Here is a 19524-nt window from a genome sequence, read left to right on the forward strand (position 1 = left end):
GGTTTGGAGAAATGCCACCTCTTTGATCCTTACTGTACAGGGCTCAGTGGTGTGGCAATAGCTCTCGGGCTGCTGAGCTAGGGAACAGGGAAAAGATGCTTATTTGCCTGTGCCCAATCAAGCATAAGCTCCCTCCTCAGCTCTTCGCACTCAGACCCTTCTCCTTCTGGCTTCTTTGAATTGCAGATCAGTCAGCTGCAGGCCAGATTCTGTTGGAAACTGCAGTAAGCTGCAAGCTGGATGAAAGTGTCTTGCGAGACGGATCTGGCCCATAGGTCATGTTCTTGAAACCTCCAACTCATGTATGTCAGTATTAAAACATCTAGTAAAAATAGCTCTGGGCACTTCTTGCAAAATTAAAGAAACATACTATATCCTGTAAGCTTCAAGATTTAACACAATCAGTCATAATTCCCAGCAATTCTCACACAATTCCCAACAGGCTATTCAAGCAACATATAACCCACTCCCTCCACAAACAGTTGAGAGAACAGGATTGTCTCTGCAAAATGTCCGGTAGGCTAATCAACCTTGGCTCTGGTGGACCAAGCAGGGAAATGAATCATGTGGGAGAGAAGTAACAGAAGTTTTGTCTATTGCTACTGCCTCCTACTGTTTATATCTAGAATAGGGATAATCATGTCTATTCCACACATCTTTGTTTCCAATTTATCTTTCTCTACTGGCAGTGCTCTATACTGAGAAAGATCTTAAAAATGAGGTATTTAAAAAACTCACTACCCCCAATATCCTAAACTGAAACTACTTCAAGTGCTAATCCCTGTGCATATTCTGCTGTGGGTACTCATGTGCCTGAGACCAGAGAATTCTAGCAAGTAGAATCCATTGGTCTGCTCCTGGGTTGTTGCTCTCCTTGTGCTCTGTGATGAGGTACAGACCAATGCCTTTCCAGTTCCTTTTTACTGCTGCATGGCCTGAGTCAGAGTATATGGTGTCCAGACATGATCATCTTAGATATGTTTTCCAGTAATTAATTCAAAGTTGATATAGTTAGGTTTTTTTGTTAGTAGTTTTAATAAATTTAGATAGTAATTAGTTAGAATCGCCACTTTGGGGAATTCTGATCCCCCAGCGTGAGACTGACATTGTCTGCATTCTAGGCTTTAAGAATTTTGTCTCCTGCCCCTAGTGCTGTTCCTATTGCCTTGGGGAAGTTCATATCTCTGCTAAGCGCAGTATCTGACAGCTTTCCCAGCTGAATGTGATAGGTGTGAGCTCTTTGGCTTTGGAAACCCTAATGGGAATGCACTATGAGGTCCCAGTCAAATTCAGGCTGGAAAGACTCCTCCCCCCAGTACATTGGTCTGAGACTTCAAGGAGTGCACCTCATAGCTAGATGCCCAATTCAGGGAATGACTAGGGTAAACGACCCTTCAGCTGGGCCTTCTCAGGAAAGTAAGTGCATTCTCATAAGCATAAAAAATAGATCTCCTCCTAGATCCCTTAAGAGAAGGGATCTCTTCACGACCCCATCTAGGTTGAATCATAGAATCATAGAATATAAGGGTTGGAAGGGACCCCAGAAGGTCATCTAGTCCAACCCCCTGCTCAAAGCAGGACCAATTCCCAGTTAAATCATCCCAGCCAGGGCTTTGTCAAGCCTGACCTTAAAAACCTCTAAGGAAGGAGATTCTACCACCTCCCTAGGTAACGCATTCCAGTGTTTCACCACCCTCTCAGTGAAAAAGTTTTTCCTAATATCCAATCTAAACCTCCCCCACTGCAACTTGAGACCATTACTCCTCGTTCTGTCATCTGCTACCATTGAGAACAGTCTAGAGCCATCCTCTTTGGAACCCCCTTTCAGGTAGTTGAAAGCAGCTATCAAATCCCCCCTCATTCTTCTCTTCTGCAGGCTAAACAATCCCAGCTCCCTCAGCCTCTCCTCATAACTCATGTGTTCCAGACCCCTAATCATTTTTGTTGCCCTTCGCTGGACTCTCTCCAATTTATCCACATCCTTCCTGAAGTGTGGGGCCCAAAACTGGACACAGTACTCCAGATGAGGCCTCACCAATGTCGAATAGAGGGGAACGATCACGTCCCTCAATCTGCTCGCTATGCCCCTACTTATACATCCCAAAATGCCATTGGCCTTCTTGGCAACAAGGGCACACTGCTGACTCATATCCAGCTTCTCGTCCACTGTCACCCCTAGGTCCTTTTCCGCAGAACTGCTGCCTAGCCATTCGGTCCCTAGTCTGTAGCTGTGCATTGGGTTCTTCCGTCCTAAGTGCAGGACCCTGCACTTATCCTTATTGAACCTCATCAGATTTCTTTTGGCCCAATCCTCCAATTTGTCTAGGTCCTTCTGTATCCTATCCCTCCCCTCCAGCGTATCTACCACTCCTCCCAGTTTAGTATCATCCGCAAATTTGCTGAGAGTGCAATCCACACCATCCTCCAGATCATTTATGAAGATATTGAACAAAACCGGCCCCAGGACCGACCCTTGGGGCACTCCACTTGATACCGGCTGCCAACTAGACATGGAGCCATTGATAACTACCCGTTGAGCCCGACAATCTAGCCAGCTTTCTACCCACCTTGTAGTGCATTCATCCAGCCCATACTTCCTTAACTTGCTGACAAGAATACTGTGGGTTGGATAAGTCCTTACCCCCAGAACACAAGGACTTGGGTCCTCCTAAATCTTGTCTCTTTGATAAAGAAGGTGCATAGGAGCAAGGCCTCCCCACATAGTCATTGACTCTATGGTTCCAGCTAAGCTCTGGGAGATGAAGGACTGATCCATCGGTACCAGTGATGACCATGTGGTTGGAGGCTCTTTCACCAGCGGTGCCGTCACAGCCCCATAAAGAACTGCCATTTATTAAGAATTCCTTTACGATGACTCCAGTGGCATGAGGTGATGAGAGACAGCCTTGTAGGGCTGCTGTATCCTACATTACTCCAAAGGATATCTTCAACCTGACAGACCTGCAATTTCCCCTCTTGTTGGTACTGACTGTGACCAGGGAGATTCAAACACCAAGGAGAAGCCCATCTCCCATTCCATCCACCAGCCACAACTACCTGACATTGGTACTAATGTCACAACCAGTGGAACCAGACCCAACCTTTTCGCCATTGGGAGCATTGGACGTACCAGTGGAACCATCTTCCCCTTCACCAAAGGAGTTGAGCCCAGGCAAGGGATTAAGAGTCTCCTACTAGGAGTCTCGTCTGTCCATGCCGGGACCCCCTTTTCGGACCAATGATACTCTAAGCCTTGGGGACCACCACAATCTACTTTTGACCCCGATGTTGGCTTTACTGGGGGCCATTGGACCTATACACACAGTATCCGGAACCTGTGCGATCCAATTGGGAGTATTGTCTTATCCCTCTTTTCCAAAAGGCCATAAGAACTTCCTGAGCCACTGAAGAGGAGGAAGGTGAACCAGAACTGCCAGAACCACCAGTATCAACAGGTATTTCAATTTCTTCACCTTGTGAGGCAGTTGCTCTTGCCTTGACAACCACACACAGTTCTAAGAGCTGCTTTGGAAAGTAGGATAAGAGTTCCAAATCCCCTTAAAGGAGGTCCAGATCTCACAACACAAGCTCCTGGACATCTTATAGCTTACAGGATCTAGCCAAATAGCACTCCCAGTCACCAAGGCCATACTGGAACCAGCAAGTACTGTACGACACATGCCAACCACCTATGCCCCTACCCCTAAGAGTATAGAAATGTGGAACTTTGTCCTGACTAAGGGAGTGGATTTGTTCTTCTCCCACCCTGTCCCAAACTACCATGTCCTCCAAGCAGCCACAAAAAAGTTTTGGACAATGCCACCCAAAGGCCATCCCTGCAGATAAGGAGGCCAAATGCTTAGGTCTTATGGGGGAGGGGGGAAGAGGCTACAATTTAGAATTTCCAAGTACCACTTGCTCCTGGCAAAAAAAAAAAAAAAAAAAAAAAAAAAGGTTACTCACATCTCGCAGAACAACAGTTACGAGAAAGTGTTGTTCATGTCCATTCCAAGCAGGTGTGTGCACGCCGCGTGCACACCAGCCGGAAGATTTTCCCCCTAGCAGCGTCCGTAGGGTCGGCCTGGGCACCCCCTGGGGTGGAGCCTTCATGGTGCCCAATATCGAGCCCCGCCAACCCCTCACCCCCTCGGTTCCTTCTTGCCGACCATTCCAACAGAGGGGTAGGGGGATGGGTATTGGAATGGATATGAACAACACATCTCGAAGAACAGTTACAAGAAATTGAGTAACCATTTTTTCTTCTTCGACTGATTGTTCATACCCATTCCAAGCAGGTGATTCACAAGCTAGAGTTCAGGAGGTGGGGTCGGAGTTATCCACAGAAAAGAGCTCGGCTCTCCCAAATGCTGCATCATCCCTGGACTGTTGTGTAATTGCATAGTGCGACGTAAATGTATCCATAGAGGACCACGTGGCTGCCCTGCAGATTTCCTGAATAGGGACTTGTGCCAGGAATGCCATAGAGGAGGCCTGGGCCCTGGTAGAGTGAGCGGTTATCTGCGGAGCGGGTTCCTTTGCCAGGGTATAGCACTCCCTAATGCAGGACGTTATCCATGACAATATCCGTTGAGATGATACCGGAAGGTCCTTCATTCTGTCTGCCATGGCTACGAAGAGTTGGGCGGATTTCCGGAATGACTTAGTTCTCTCTGTGTAGAAGGCTAAGGCCCTATGCCCGTCCAGTGAGTGCAGCCTGCACTTCCTATCAGAGGTGTGTGGCTTGGGATAAAACACTGGGAGGAAGATGTCCTGGGTCATGTGAAAATGGGAAATAACCTTTGGGAGAAAAGCCGGATGCGGCCCAAGCTGAACCTTATCCTTATGAAAAACTGTGTAAGGGGGCTCAGACGTGAGGGCCCTGAGCTCGAGACCCATCGGGCCGAGGTAATTGCCACGAGGAACGCAACCTTGAATGAAAGATATAGCAGAGAGCAGGTGGCCAGAGTTTCAAATGGCAGGCCTGTAAGCCTGGAGAGAACTAAATTGAGGTCCCAGGCAGGGACAGGCTGATACGTGTGTGGGAAGAGCCTATCCAAACCCTTGAGAAAACAATTGACCATAGGGTTTGCAAAGACCGAGAGACAGTCTGAACCTGGGTGGAAGGCAGAAATAGTGGCCAAGTGGACCCTTATTGATGACCGGGACAAGTTCTGGTGCTTTAGGGGAAGGAGGTAGTCCAGTCTAAATGGCACAGGGGCGAGGAGCGGTGGCTGACTACGTTGCTCTGCCCAGATGGAGAACCTATTCCACTGAGCCAGGTAAGTAGCCCTGGTGGAGGGCTTTCTACTACCCAGGAGGACTTGTCTGACCTGGTCCGAACAAGAGAGCTCTGTGGCACTTAGCCATGGAGCATCCATGCCGTAAGGGGGAGCAACTCCAGATTCGGGTGCCAGAGACGGCCCTGGTCCTGTGTGATCAGGTCAGGAACCAGCGGTAAGGTGAGAAGGGCCGCTACAGACATTTTCAGGAACAAGGTAAACCAGTGCTGATGCAGCCAAGCCGGCACTATTAGTATGATTCGAGCCCAGTCCCTGCGGATATTGAGAAGCACCCTGTGGACTAGGGGGATGGGTGGGAAAACGTACAGCAGGCAGCCCTCCCACGAGAGGAGGAAGGAGTTCCCGATGGACCCCACACCGTGGTTCCTGAGAGAACAGAACGTCTGACATTTCTTGTTGTCCGGAGTGGCAAACAGGTCTATCTGGGGAGAGCCCCAAAACTGGAAGATTGAGCTCACCACATCTGGCCGAAGGGACCACTCGTGGCCACTGAACGTTGGGTTGAGGCTGTCTGCCAGTGTGTTTCGCACCCCTGGGAGGTAAGAGACCTGCAGATGAATCTAGTGCTCTATGCAGAAATCCCACAGCGCAAGGGTTTCTCGGCACAGGGGAGAGGAGCATGCACCTCCTCCCCCCCCCCCCCAGGTTTGTTGATATAAAACATTGCCGAGGTGTTGTCCGTGAGGACTGAAACACATCTGCCCGTTGTGTGTGTTTTGAAAGCATAGCAGGCCAGACACACCGTCCTCAACTCTCTGACTTTGATGTGAAGAGCGAGGTCTACCAGAAACCAGAGGCCTTGGGTCTTGAGGTCCCTTAAGTGAGCCCCCCAACCCAGATCCGAGGCGTCTGACAGCAAGGTGAGCGAGGGCTGAGGGCTGGCAAAAGGTACCCCCTTCGCAAACCATTTGGAGGGTTGAGCCACAATAGGAGGGAGTCCAGTACCAGGCGGGGCAGGGTTACGACCCTGTCCAACGCATCTCGGGCTGGTCGGTACACCGACACGCGGTCCTGGCATGCTGCACCATCTAAGTGCATGAGACCATGTGTCCCAGCAGCTTTAGAACGTTTCTTGCCGATGTCGTGGGGACTCTCTCAGGCCTTGTATGATGTCCTGAAGTGAGCGAAACCTGGCATCTGGGAGGTACACTCTGGCTTGAGTACAGTCCAGGACTGCGCCTATGAACTCTATCCTCTGCACCCGGGACAAAGTGGATTTCTCCTCGTTCAGGAGGAGACCTAAGTTGAGGAAGGTCCTCTTTATAAACTTGACCTGAGCTTCCATCTGGGCCCTTGAGCAACCCTTGATGAGCCAGTCGTCGAGGTATGGGAAAACCTGTATTTGGCACTTGCGCAGGAACGCCACAACAACTGCCATGAATTTTGTGAATACTTGTGTGGCAGTCAACAGTCTGAACGCGAGGACTGCAAACTGGTAGTGACCTGTGTTCACCACGAATCTGAGGTAGCGTCTATAATGTGGGACTATTACAATATGAAAATACGCATCCTTCAAGTCGAGGGCGGCGTACCAGTCTCCTGGATCCAGTGAGGGGATAATGGAGGTTAGCAAGACCATGCGAAACTTGAGTTTCTTTACGTACTTGTTGAGTTGTCGCAGGTCCAGTATGGGTCTGAGGCCCCCCTTGGCCTTCGGTATTAGGAAGTACCGGGAGTAAAAACCCTTGCCCTTTAGCTCCTGAGGAACCTCCTCCACTGCCCCTACCAAGAGGAGAGACTGCACCTCTTGACACAGAAGTTGCTCGTGAGAGGGGTCCCTGAAAAGGGACGGGGAAGGGGGTTGGGAGGGTACAGAACTGGATGGAATATCCCCTCTCTACTGTGCGGAGCACCCAGCGGTCCGAAGTAATTTGAGACCAGGCATACCCTTTAGAGGGAACAAAGTAGCAGCGCTCAGATTTCTTGGCCGTAGGTGCCAGAGAAGCAGGGGTTTGCCACAACTTCTTAGACGTTTCAGTTATTGACTTGATAAATGGCAATGCACCCCTGGATGGGCCGGAGGGAGCCAAGATGTCTATGACCAGGTCGAAGTCTTCTTCTACCTCCTCTGCCTGAATCCCCAGGCTTTGGGCGGCCCACTTCAAAAGCTGTTGAAGAACCCAGTTGTCCTCCAAAGCTGGGGCTGGTGAAGTCCCTGTGACCACTTCATTGGGTGAAGACGAGGAAGAGAGAACCGGAGGTGGACCCAGTTCACTGCCTTCAGCCCCACCCCCGCCGGGGTCCCTCGGCACGCGGTACTTGGACTGAGGAACCGGCGCCGATGAAGAACTCTGCATCACAGCCGGTGCCAGGGTAGGTAAAACTGGTGGGACCGAGACCGTCAAGGTTGGTAGGGATGGAGACGAGGCTTCCATCGGTGTTGTCAGTTGGGGAGCTGGTGCCGGGGCTGGCTGAAGCATCGGTGTCAAAATCATGAGAGTCGGCAGGGCCACTCCAGTCGAGGGTGGCACCGTCGTCACCAGTGCTGGCGCTGACTGTGGCACAAATGATGTTGAGGATACCAACACCGTTCTGGAGCGCGGACCATGGACTTGACCCTGGCTCTGATGGTATGCCCAGGGTGTCCAGAAGGGCCATTGAGCAGGTGGTTGCCACTGTTCATGCCAAGGTGCCAAGCATGGTTGGTGACTGCGCCGGGACTGGGATCTTCTGCTGTGCGATCTGCTCGACAGAGCCGAGTCTACCTCCGACTCCGATCTCTCCGAATAAGACCACCACGAAGGAGCAGTCCCCTGGGTCTCCAACGAACAACGACTCGACTCCGGGGAGCAGCGTGCTTCCTGTGTCTGTGCGGGTGGTGCCGGAGATGGCGACCAGTGAGCCATCATGTTTGGCTTGCCCCTGGAATGAAACAAGGGCCGTGCGGTCTCCAGAGACTTGTCCCTCCTTCGGGGGTAGGCCGGCACCGGGAGGCGCATCAGGTCCGTTGCCACCTCAAATGCCTCCAGCGTCAATTGTGGTTGTATGTCCACCAGATGGTCCAGGGACTGAGGAGGGTTCGGACTTGTCTGGACCCCAGCCGGGGCAGGAGTCAACGAGACCCTGGGTGGAAGCGAGGTGGACGCGGTCTGTGCCGAGCCACTCGCGGACGGCACCAGCCCCTTAGGCTTCGGGGGGGTGAGGGGTGATCAGCCCCTCACCGGCCTCCTCTTCTTTACGGGCACCAGAGATGGAGAATGGTGCCGAACTGATGTCGACGCCCTATGTCCTGAAGAGTAGCAGTGCCGGTGGGCTTTAGAGTCCTTAGTCTGGCCTGAATTGCGCGCCGTTGGCATCAGAGCGCAGCACACTGAAGAGGATACGGTCGGTGCCAGGTCATTTGGTCCCGGATCAGATTGCGGTCTCAGAGCCGCCTCCATGAGCAAGAGTTTCAGTCTCTGCTCTCTGTCCTTAAGGGTTCTTGGGCGGAAACGCTTGCAAATGCGGTGCTTGTCCTTTTGGTGAGTCTCACCAAGGCACCGCAGGCAGGAGGAGTGAGGATCACTCTTGGGCATAAACTTGCCATAGGACTCACAGAGTTTAAACCCCGGAGATCCAGGCATACCCCCGGAGGGGAAACTAACTAACTATCTACCAAACACTACTAACTATGTGATAAGTACAACTATAGAGAAAAAACTATTTACACTAAGAACAAAGACATTGCTAAGGCGCTTGCTGCAAGAGCGAGCAAAGTTCCAGCTAGCCATCACAGGCAGTAAGAAAGAACTGAGGGGATGGGGGCAGTCGGTGGGGCTCGATACTGGGCGCCATGAAGGCACCACCCCAGGGGGTGCCCAGGCCGACCTTATGGATGCTGCTGGGGAAAAATCTTCCGGCTGGTGTGCACGCAGCACACACACACCTGCTTGGAATGGACATGAACAGTCACTCGAAGAAGAATATGAGTTTTTGAATTATTCTGAGTTCCTGGACTTTAAGACAAATTACCCCCAGGAGGATCATAGAATCATAGGACGGGAAGGGACCTCAAGAGGTCATCTAGTCCAGTCCCCTGAGCTCATGGCAGGACTAAGTATTATCTAGACCATCCCTGACAGGTGTTTGTCTAACCTGCTCTTAAAAATCTCCAATGATGGAGATTCTGCAACCTCCCTAGGCAATTTATTCCAGTGCTTAACCACCTTGACAGTTAGGAATTTTTTCCTCAAGTCCAACCTAAACCTCCCTTGCTGCAATTTAAGCCCATTGCTTCTTGTCCTATCCTCAGAGGTTAAGAAGAGTAATTTTTCTCCCTTGTTCTATCCTCAGAGGTTAAGAAGAGTAATTTTTCTCCCTCCTCCTTGTAACCTTTTATGTACTTGAAAACTATTATCATGTCCCCTCTGTGTTCTCTTTTGGAGACTAAGCAAACCCAATATTTTGCATCTTCCTTCATAGGTCATGTTTTCTAGACCTTTAATCATTTTTGCTGCTCTTCTCTGGACTCTCTCCAATTTGTCCACATCCTTCCTGAAATGTGGTGCCTAGAACTGGACACAATACTCCAGTTGAGGCCTAATCGCGCAGAGTAGAGTGGAAGAATTACTTCTCGTGTCTTGCTTACACTATCACTAATACATCCCAGAATGATGTTCGCTTTTTTTTGCCACAGTGTTACACTGTTGACTCATATTTAGCTTGTGGTCCACTATGATCCCCCTGATTGTTTTCCGCAGTACGCCTTCCTAGGCAGTCATTTCCCTTGTGGTATGTGTGCAACTGATTGATCCTTCCTAAATTCTTAAAGAGAATTATATCAGATCACAATTCTTAGAACAATATAAGGGTATGTCTACACTATGAAATTAGGTCGATTTTATAGAAGTCGATTTTTAGAAATCGATTTTATACAGTTGATTGCGTACGTCCCCACTAAGCACATTAAGTCAGTGGAGTATGTCGTCACTACCGTGGCTAGCATCCACTTACGGAGCGGTGCACTGTGGGTAGCTATCCCACAGTTCCCCGCAGTCTCCGCTGCCCATTGGAATTCTGGGTTAAGCTCCCAATGCCTGATGGGGCAAAAACATTGTCGCGTGTGGTTTTGGGTACATGTCGTCAGTCGCCCCTCCCTCCGTGAAAGCAACAGCAGACAATCGTTTTGCGCCTTTTTTCCTGGGTTACCCATGCAGATGCCATACCAAGGCAAGCATGGAGCCGCTTGGAGATTCAGTCCTGCCTGGAATATCATGCGAGCTGGAGGCTTCTGCCTCAGGCTGCTCTCCCAGCCAGCAGTACCGTGCGGTCACACCTACCCCAGCCTACCCCTTGCTCCCATAACTCATGAAGCCTGGACATAGTAAGGAGCAGTTCAACTATAGGCTGAGCAAGTGCAGAATGGTGGCAGAATGTGCCTTTGGACGTTTAAAAGCTCGCCGGCACTGTTTGCTGACTAGGTCAGACCTCAGCACAACCAACATTCCCATTGTTATTGCTGCTTGCTGTGTGCTCTATAATATCTGTGAGAGTAAGGGGGAGACGTTTATGGCGAGGTGGGAGGTTGAGGCAAATCGCCTGGCGTCCGATTTTGAGCAGCCAGACACCAGGGCGATTAGAAGAGCACAGCAAGGTGCACTGCATGAGCATACTCCAGCTCAGGTCTGCACAGGACTTCCCCTGCAATTACAGCTTTGGGCTGCTGGAGCTCAGATTGAGTCTGGGCACTAGAACTGGAATCATGGAGACTGTCTCTCCTCCTGTGCTGGAACCACACAAGCATGGGGGAGGAAGCTACCTGATCCCAATGCACAGAGGACAGGAGCCAGACCTACAGCATGGAAAGGGAGGGGAATAGACAGGGAAACTGGGACTGTCTGGGCAAAGAGACTGGGACAAAGAGCCAGAGAATGATGGGAACATAAACAGGACAAAGAATCCAGGCAGGGAGACTAAGATGGGTAGCCAGTGAAGCTGAGGAACATGGATGGCGGAGAGAAAGGAAGTGACTGGAGGCCAAGGTGAGGGAGACTAACTGATTGGATGAGGTGCTGGGAAGAAAGGAACTAGGACTGGCTCAGCAAGGAGACTGCATCTGGCAGGGGGAGGGAGGAAGGAAAGTGTCTGGGACACGGACAGATTAGAGAGGACAAGACAGAAGGGACCATGCCATAGCCAGAAAACTTGCAGCCAGTAGAGGCATAAAGGTAAGGAGTCAGTATGAATTAAGGTAGTAACATAAAAGCCTACAGCTCTCAAGCCTGTAAGACAATATCTTAGCCATACTAACTGAGGATTAAGATCAAAGACTTGGCATAAAAAACTAATTCTTAAATTAACTTGTATTACACGATGTCACAAGAGAGAATGATGCATAAGTAAGTGTTGCTAAACTGCTGACAGGTGACCACAAGATGCCAGTTTGTACCAGCTTTTCAAGTTAGGAACATCAGCAGATGTTCAACCACAAGAATGCCACAGGAATTAATTTACGTACATGCCAGTAAGTTTGAGGTGAAGGGTTTAGTGACCTAAGGAAGAAGAGCACCCCAATAATGGTAGGGTGAGAAAACACAAAAAGAAAAAGGGCTAAAACCCCTACTGAATATGCATTAGGTACGGTAGGCGTTACTTAATCTATGACAAAAGGTGGTACTCTGCTTATTCATTCCAGGGAGACTTCCTGGAACCTGCCAGGCCAAAGGACTACACATGGGTCAGGATATTTACTACCGAGCTCCCCTGCAAAGGATGATGCGAGTATTTAAGTTATCGTGCTGAACACCGTGTATCACCCTAGTCTACTTTGCTGGTTTGTAGTTTTTGTGATATTGATAAATGTGCTAATAAAAATCTTTCCTCAGCGAATTTCTCTCCCGTGTGCACAGGGTCCTCCTCATAGTTATAACTATGTCTGACCTAGAGGCAGTTGGACTCTACCAAACTAGAAAGTTAAACTGGAAACTCTAAATAATAATTAACCGATAGATCAGGCAAATATGATACAAAAAACTTGACAATAGTTAGGCTGCTACTGTGAAGAGACCACTATCATGCTGACCAATATTGCCTCATTGTTTGCTTGTACTCCATCTGTCTGTATCAATTTTTATCCTTTTGTCTTATAGATTGGAAGCTCCTTGGGATAAGGACTGTTTCTGTTCTGTGTTTGTACAGCAGCTACCACAGTGGGATCCTAGTCCACGATGAGGGTTTCTAGACACTGTGGAAATAGAAATAATACTAATACTACTACTTGGGAGAATGGGCAGAAAAGAGTGTATCCACTCAAGTATATTCCCCTCCAGAGCCTAGAACAGAATCCAAGATTCGTAAGTCTGACTATTCCTCTGCTGTCAACAAATATTTGCAAAAAAGCAAAATGTACCATTCCTCTCTAGTAATTAATTATCCACATAGAAGATGTCTGGCAGCGATCCCATGGACCTGCCTAACTTCCTCCACTAAAGGTTAGTTGTCTCCTTATTCAGTTCAGCCATCTTCCTAACTAAACACCTCTACTTCACCAACTTAATTGAATCCTATGTTCTTGATTCCAGATGCCTTTTTGCTACTTTTTCATCACTCCCCAAACTCCTCCTCCTGCCTCCACCCATCGGGGCACGGGATTTAGCCGTCAGTATGTCGCTCAGAGGTGTGAATAAGCCACCCCCTGAGCAAAGTAAGTTATACCAACGTAAGCTCCTGTGTGGACAGAGCTATGTTGGCGGTAGAAGCTACTGCCACTCGCGGGGGCTGGAGTAAGTGGATGGGAGAGCTGACTCTCATCAGCTTCGAACATCTGCACTAGCAGCACTACAGCAGCTGCTGTAAGCTCTGTAGTGCAGACATAGCCTATAATCAGGATGTTTACAGCTGGCGACTAATTGTATGTTCCTTATGTTCTGAGTATCTAACTTGAAACCTTGAGATCTGCTTTACAGAAGTGCTGAGCACTAACACTGCAACTGAAGTCAATGGGATATGTGTTTTGAACACAAAGTGCTATTCAATGCTATATACTCTGAAAAAAACAGGTCCTAGGTGTCTCGAATTCAGTAATCAAAATTACTGGATACTTTTTACTTTAATTTCTCTATGCCTCAAATCCCCATCGTTAAAATAGGAACAGCAGCAGCCCCCCACAGGGATGCTGTAAAAATAAATGCATTAGAATTTATGTAACACAGAAAAGCCCTAAAAAAATTAACAATTCTTTTCAGAGCAGGGTTTGATCAGTATGTAGGAAATAACATGTGGTGCCATACACTGAACCATGAAAAGAGGACAAAATTTTCAATAGCTGTTCATTAAGTCAGCACCAGTGATTCTATGCACTGAATGAGGCACTGGTCCCGGGGAAAAAAAAAGGTATGTGATCATGCAACCAAAGACTAGTGTAATGCATATTCATAAGAAGGCTGAATTAAGACTGCACACACAACCTTAATTCTGGCATTTCCTTATGAGGGTGTTTGACTTAGTTGTTGTGTGTGTAACTACTATGGCAAGGTCTGAGAAGAGGTTGCACTCTTCTTGCAAAGCATGAAAGCATCTAGCTTGCCATCACTGCTATCTGGTCATTCAGAAGCAAACCTAGATTTAACATTGCGAAGTTCTGGATTTAATTTGCAAATGGCAGATACTTCCTTAATAGGGATGCTGATACATTTCACAAGCTCTTCCCCTTACTTGGCCACTCTAATGTTCTGTCTGGCTTGAGTCAGAGCCAGCTAGTCCTCCTCCTGACTCACTTTTAAAATTCTCTAAAGTACTTTAAAATTTTCCTCAAATTTGGATTATCTACGGAGGAGAGTGGGAAGAAGGTTTGGCCTTTTGGGGGAATTCTTCAGGTCCCAAGATAAAATTATTGCTGGAGCAGCACTCCTCCCTACTTGCCCTCAGACTGAGGCTCAGGTGTACTAAAAGGAGCAATGTTTGATACCTGTCCCCCCCGCCCCCGACACACACACCCACACCCACTTTGGAGTTAGGGTGGTTACATCACTCTGCAGCCTTCAGTAAGAGGAGCACACAATTCCCAGATGATGGGTAGGTCAAGTTCCCAACAAGCTTCTAGAGCCCTCACATGAGCAACACAACAGTTCAGACAGGCAAGATATATACGGCTTCTCTGCATCATGGTCAAAGGAAGCCCTCCTTCTAAACAGTCCTGAACCAGGGACTGTTAACTCCAATTATTTCTTCCTTTATGGATCAAGCTTGCAATTCCCAATCAAGGAGAATGAGAAATCATTAGAAATCTTCCCCATCTACCCTAAACCTCCGAAGGCAAGGAGAGCTCAAAGGAAAATAACCATGTTAAAGAAAAAAGGGCCCTAAAGAGAAAGGAAAGCTCTCTAAAATAGTGGTTCTCAAACTTTAGTAATCTGAGGACCCCCATTTTCATTTAAAATTTTGCCGCAGACCTTGAAGCCCCCTGCTCAGCCGCAGGCACCACCCCCACTCCACCCTTCTCCCCCCTCCCCAAGGCTCCATGCCCACTCCACCTCTTCCCGCCCCCACTCCACCCCCACCCCTCCTCTTCCTGCTCCCTCCCATGACTGCCCCCATCCCTTCTCCTCCCTGTGGTGTGCAGGAGGTGCTGGGAGGGAGGGAGGAAGGGAGGGAGTGGAGAAGTTGATCAGCGGGGCCCATAGACCCCCTGGAGTTCCCTTGCAGATCCCCAGAGATCCATGGACCCCAGTTTGAGAAACACTGCTCTAAAAGAATCTGGGATGGGGTAAAAAAAAAAAAAAACCACCAAAATATTTCAACTCTGAATACCTAAACCAGAAACTAACTGTTGAGGAGGAAAATTCTCCTTTGGACGAAAGACAGACAGAAAGGGCAACTTCACCTTTGTCAGTCAAGCATTCCGTCTCAGACTCGTCACCTGACTACAGATCCAGAAAACATAAGCCAATGAAAATAAAAATGTTTATGAAGAATGGAAGAAAGGCGGCCCCTTCCTGCTCCTCAGCTAGCTCAATTAGACCAAGCCAAAGCTGAAAAATTTCCAATGAGAAGACAATGAGGAATCTGGTGGCACCTTAAAGACTAAAAGATATATTCGGGCATAAACTTTCGTGTGTAAAAAACCCACTTCTTCGGATGCACGAAGTCTCCTCTGTTCGTCTTTAAGGTGCCACCAGACTCCTCATTGTTTTTGTGGATACAGACTAACATTGCTACCCCTCTGATACTCGGTCCAACGAGAAGCTGCTCCCATCACACCTATTTGATCACATGCTTTAGAGAGTGCTAGCAGACCTAAAACTGCTTCTACACCACAGAGAGGACTCAGGAGCCAGACAAAAACAGGTGTCCCAGACAAACATTTCAATTAAACTCAAGAAGAAATACTGTGTTCCTCCCCATCCTCCCTTTGACAATGTGATTAAGGCTGCATGCGAGGGCCCAAAGAAATCCAAGCACTTACACAGGCAGATTAAAAATTTCAACACTACCAAAGGACAAAAAGTACTGTTATTTCAGCCACGATGTATTTGCAGTTCCACTGGACAAGGACACCAAAGCCCAAAAAGAATGAGTTGCCGCTCAAGGAGCCAAATGACACAAAAATGGAATTCTCCTGAAGAAGGAACATCAATATGGCAGCTTTTGCACTCCGCTTCAATTTTTTTTTTTACTTGAGCCATCCTAATCTGAACAGACAAACTGGACCAAGTGAAAGCCATACATCGCCAAGACATGAAGCCCACTCTAAATTGTTTCTTTATGTGCTCGTTTCAGGATAGAAGCTTCGCTCGACCTGCTACGTTTAAATGCTGCTCCATGGCCTCCAGTACGATGACCCAATGACAACTATGGCTCTAAAAAGCTGATTGTCATGCTAGGACACTCATGACATCCATAAAGTACTCCGGATGGAGAGAAGGGCATAAGGGGAATTAGTTTGGTAAACACATGCACAAAATGATGGCCAAAGCCAAAAAGGGAAGAAAACCATACAAAATCACCTAGCCAAGTCAAAACTAATAATTTTCTAACGGCCACAAACTTAACACCAGGCAAAACGAAAAAGTCTTGCTTCAATCAGGGAGGCATGAAACTCCAGGCAGGGCTAACATGGAAATCGATCCAGCTTCAAGCATTCCCTACAACTACAGGACACTTACCTTCAAGGAGATTACCTGATCTGTGGGGAGGAGGAGTTGGCTTTAGAGATTTTACCCCATGCAGAATTCCCCATTTAAGTTTCTTCATCTTTGGGAAATTTGACTAGGTTGCTGGTCCTTGGGTGCATATGCACTTCCCAATATGTTACGAGCCCTGAACTTTAAGACTAGAATCTACAACTTCCAGTAACTGCTTAACAGGGCACATGATGAAGAGGCAGCTGATTTAGAATCATGTGAATGCCTGCTGAATACTGCCTAAAGGAACAGGAGTGCCCGCTCCCTTACCAGACGTTGGAAAGTGGGACAGGCCTCCTGCACCCAGTGTTTATAATACTTTCAGCTTTTTAAATCTTTTGTGAACAACAGAGCCAGCCCCAAAGAAAGTGACATGGACGAAATGATTGTTGGGAGGTTTATTCTACTTTCCCTGGCTGGTGAGCTTACCAACTGACTTATACAGACAAAACAAGGAAAAAACATAAGAATTTCCCACCTCATCAATGCAAAGATAATAGAGCCTGCCCCATCAACACAAAGGTTTTATAGAACATATTCATTATGGTTCCACAGAAGAATGGGGATTTGGAGGCCATCTTAGATCACAGGTTATTCAACAATTTCACCATGAGACTGATATTCCAGATGGAGACACTAAAATCATCATCATATCATGGCTAAGCATTCCCAAGACTCATGATATTGATATGCTTGTTGGAGTTCTCCTTTCACACTCCAGTCTGAGAAGTTACAGGAGATTTCTACAGTTCTATTACAATGGAAAACATTTTCAATACAAGATTCTCCCAATCAGGCTCAACTTGGGTCTTTAGGAAGATCCTGGCTGTGCTAGTAGGTTCTCTGAGGAAGACATGGATTCATGTCCGTCCCTTTTTTAGATGACCTCATCAGATCCTCATCACAGCCTAGGACTACCCAGGACCTGTCAGCAACAAGAATAGCTTCCTAAGTAAACAGGGCGAAAAAGCCATCTTTAACCCTCTCATCTGCTTCAGCATCTGAGTGTCACTGCAGATATCCAGAAGGATACAGTTCTCACTTCAGAGAAGATGCAACTGACTATTTTATCACTGATTCAATGAGTCTGTACTCACCCGTCATCTCTCTGGACCTTGACGCAACTCCTACGTATGCTGCTATTTCCATTAGAATTACACTGCCTCCTCAGCCCTCCGTAGTCACGAGCTCTGGGATGCAAGTTGTTAACCCAACTCTAATCTCCCTGTACCAGTGCAACATAGTGCTACTAGGTTAATTAACACAAACTGCTTTGTCTGTAAGAGGTGTTATCAGTTTTATTATATCACTAGGAGATACTAAGTTTATCATGGTCTGCATCACCTCAAAAATTAAATTAAAATGAGTGACTAGTATCACGGAATTCCCATCCTTTCACATGAGCTTGCTCGACCAGCGGAGTCAAGACTGACAGACAAGAAAACAACTAACTTCCAACATCAAGGTAATTACAATGAAATTAAACAATTTCCTAGTAACATTCTGTGTTTAACAGCTTAAAAATGACACTTCAAATATCTTACCAATGCAGGCCATTGAATTTGTTTGATCTTTGATCCCTGAGTCTGGCTAGGGTCCTTTCTTTTTGCCCAGACCAGCTGGTACTCCACCAAGAAGGCTGCAAAATCTTCATAAACCTTAACCCACTCTCGTTTTTCCCATTCAAGGTCATCAAATTCCACATATACCTGGGAAAATTAGAGAACACAAAACAAAATATTTATTATTTCATATATAAACAATTGCATTTTGTACAGTATAGATTATAAAATTAAATACAAGAATTTCAGTAAATTAATCTGAAATACCTGCTCAATCTCAATGAAAATCACCACACCACAGTCCAGCTACCTCAGGGGGAGCTTCTGCCAGTGCCAGAGACCAGTCCCCATCCTGGAGTGCCCCACTGTTCTTAGATCTTTCAAGCGGGTCAGCCTGGCCATATCTCATGGCCTGAGAGGCCATGCACTCCAGCTACCTAAGGGTACCTACGAGTGTACCTTCAAATCATTTCCCTGCTTTTTGTTGTTGTGTGTATTGGCCCTTGTCCATCTACCACTCACCCACCAGCACAAATCTAGATGCCATATCCACACCCTCTACCACCTCTTCCTGACCTCTGGTGACATTGCCTCATTCCCCACCCTCTCCACTATGTCTGCCCCTCTCCTGCCTCTGTTCATAATCTCACACCCATTCTCCTTCCCCCTTGCATTTCTCTTGCTGTCTCTGAAATGTCTACCACCATCTCTAAAAACAAACAAACAAACAAACAAAAAAAACCTCATCTATGACTTCATATCTTGCTCCCACCAGGCCCTGGCTCTCAAAGAGACCTGGATCCCTTTGTCTGACATTGCCTCTGCAGCTACCCTCTCTTATAAAGCATCTCCTTCTCTCATACTCCATGCCCTGGATCAGACTGTAGTGGGAGTGTGGGGCTTCTGCTCTCCAACTCCTGCTGTTTCCAAACCCCTCCCACTCCACCTCCTTCCCACTCTTTGTTCTGAACAGCACTACATCCAATTCTTCTTCCCACTCCATCTTGTCGTCATCTACTATCCACCCAATCCCTCCCCATCAGCTGTCCTCTCTGATTTCAACTCCTGGATCTCTCAGTTCCTCTCCTCACAACCACCCCCAATCAGCCTCAGTAGCGTCAACTTCCATGTTGATGACCCATCTGACCCCTTAGGTGCATGTTTCCTTGTCCTATAGTCTTAATTTGACTTGCAGCCCTTGTTAAACTCTCCCAAAGAGCCATTCATCTGACTTGGTCTTAACCAAGCACTTGCCCTCTCTTTGATCTTGCTGTTGCTCATTTCCCCCTCTCTGACCATCACCTGTTCTCTTCAACATCAACCATAAGCCCCCTCCCTCATGCCCTGTCTCTTGGCCTTCCCATGACTTTTAGTCTATCAGCATATCTATCAACATACTGGATTTCTCATCTGTTTTCAGTCCTCTCTTCCCTTTTCTTCCATTGATATGGTTGTTGATTCTCTCCATTCCTCACTCCCCTCCACACTTGACATTTCTGTTCCTCTCTTTTATTGTGAGGTCCGCCTTCCAACTCCATCAAGCTCTGGCTCACCCCCAACATC

General features: G+C 47.7%; 1 protein-coding gene across 4 annotated transcripts in view; it reads right to left on the reverse strand.

Moving 5' to 3' along the window:
- Positions 1–19524, reverse strand: part of JMJD1C (jumonji domain containing 1C) — a 310246-nt gene that overhangs the window by 198447 nt on the left and 92275 nt on the right. For all 4 annotated transcript variants that reach the window (XR_012669363.1, XM_048857004.2, XM_048857005.2 and 1 more), the window contains one exon: positions 17944–18108. Coding sequence is in view for 3 of the 4 variants with exons in the window: in XM_048857004.2 (XP_048712961.1) it covers positions 17944–18108 (165 nt within the window). In the remaining variant the exon portion in view is untranslated. The remainder of the gene's footprint in view (positions 1–17943; positions 18109–19524) is intronic.

The sequence above is a fragment of the Caretta caretta genome, chromosome 7 (genome assembly GCF_965140235.1).
Source record: "Caretta caretta isolate rCarCar2 chromosome 7, rCarCar1.hap1, whole genome shotgun sequence".
Lineage (NCBI taxonomy): Eukaryota > Metazoa > Chordata > Testudines > Cheloniidae > Caretta > Caretta caretta.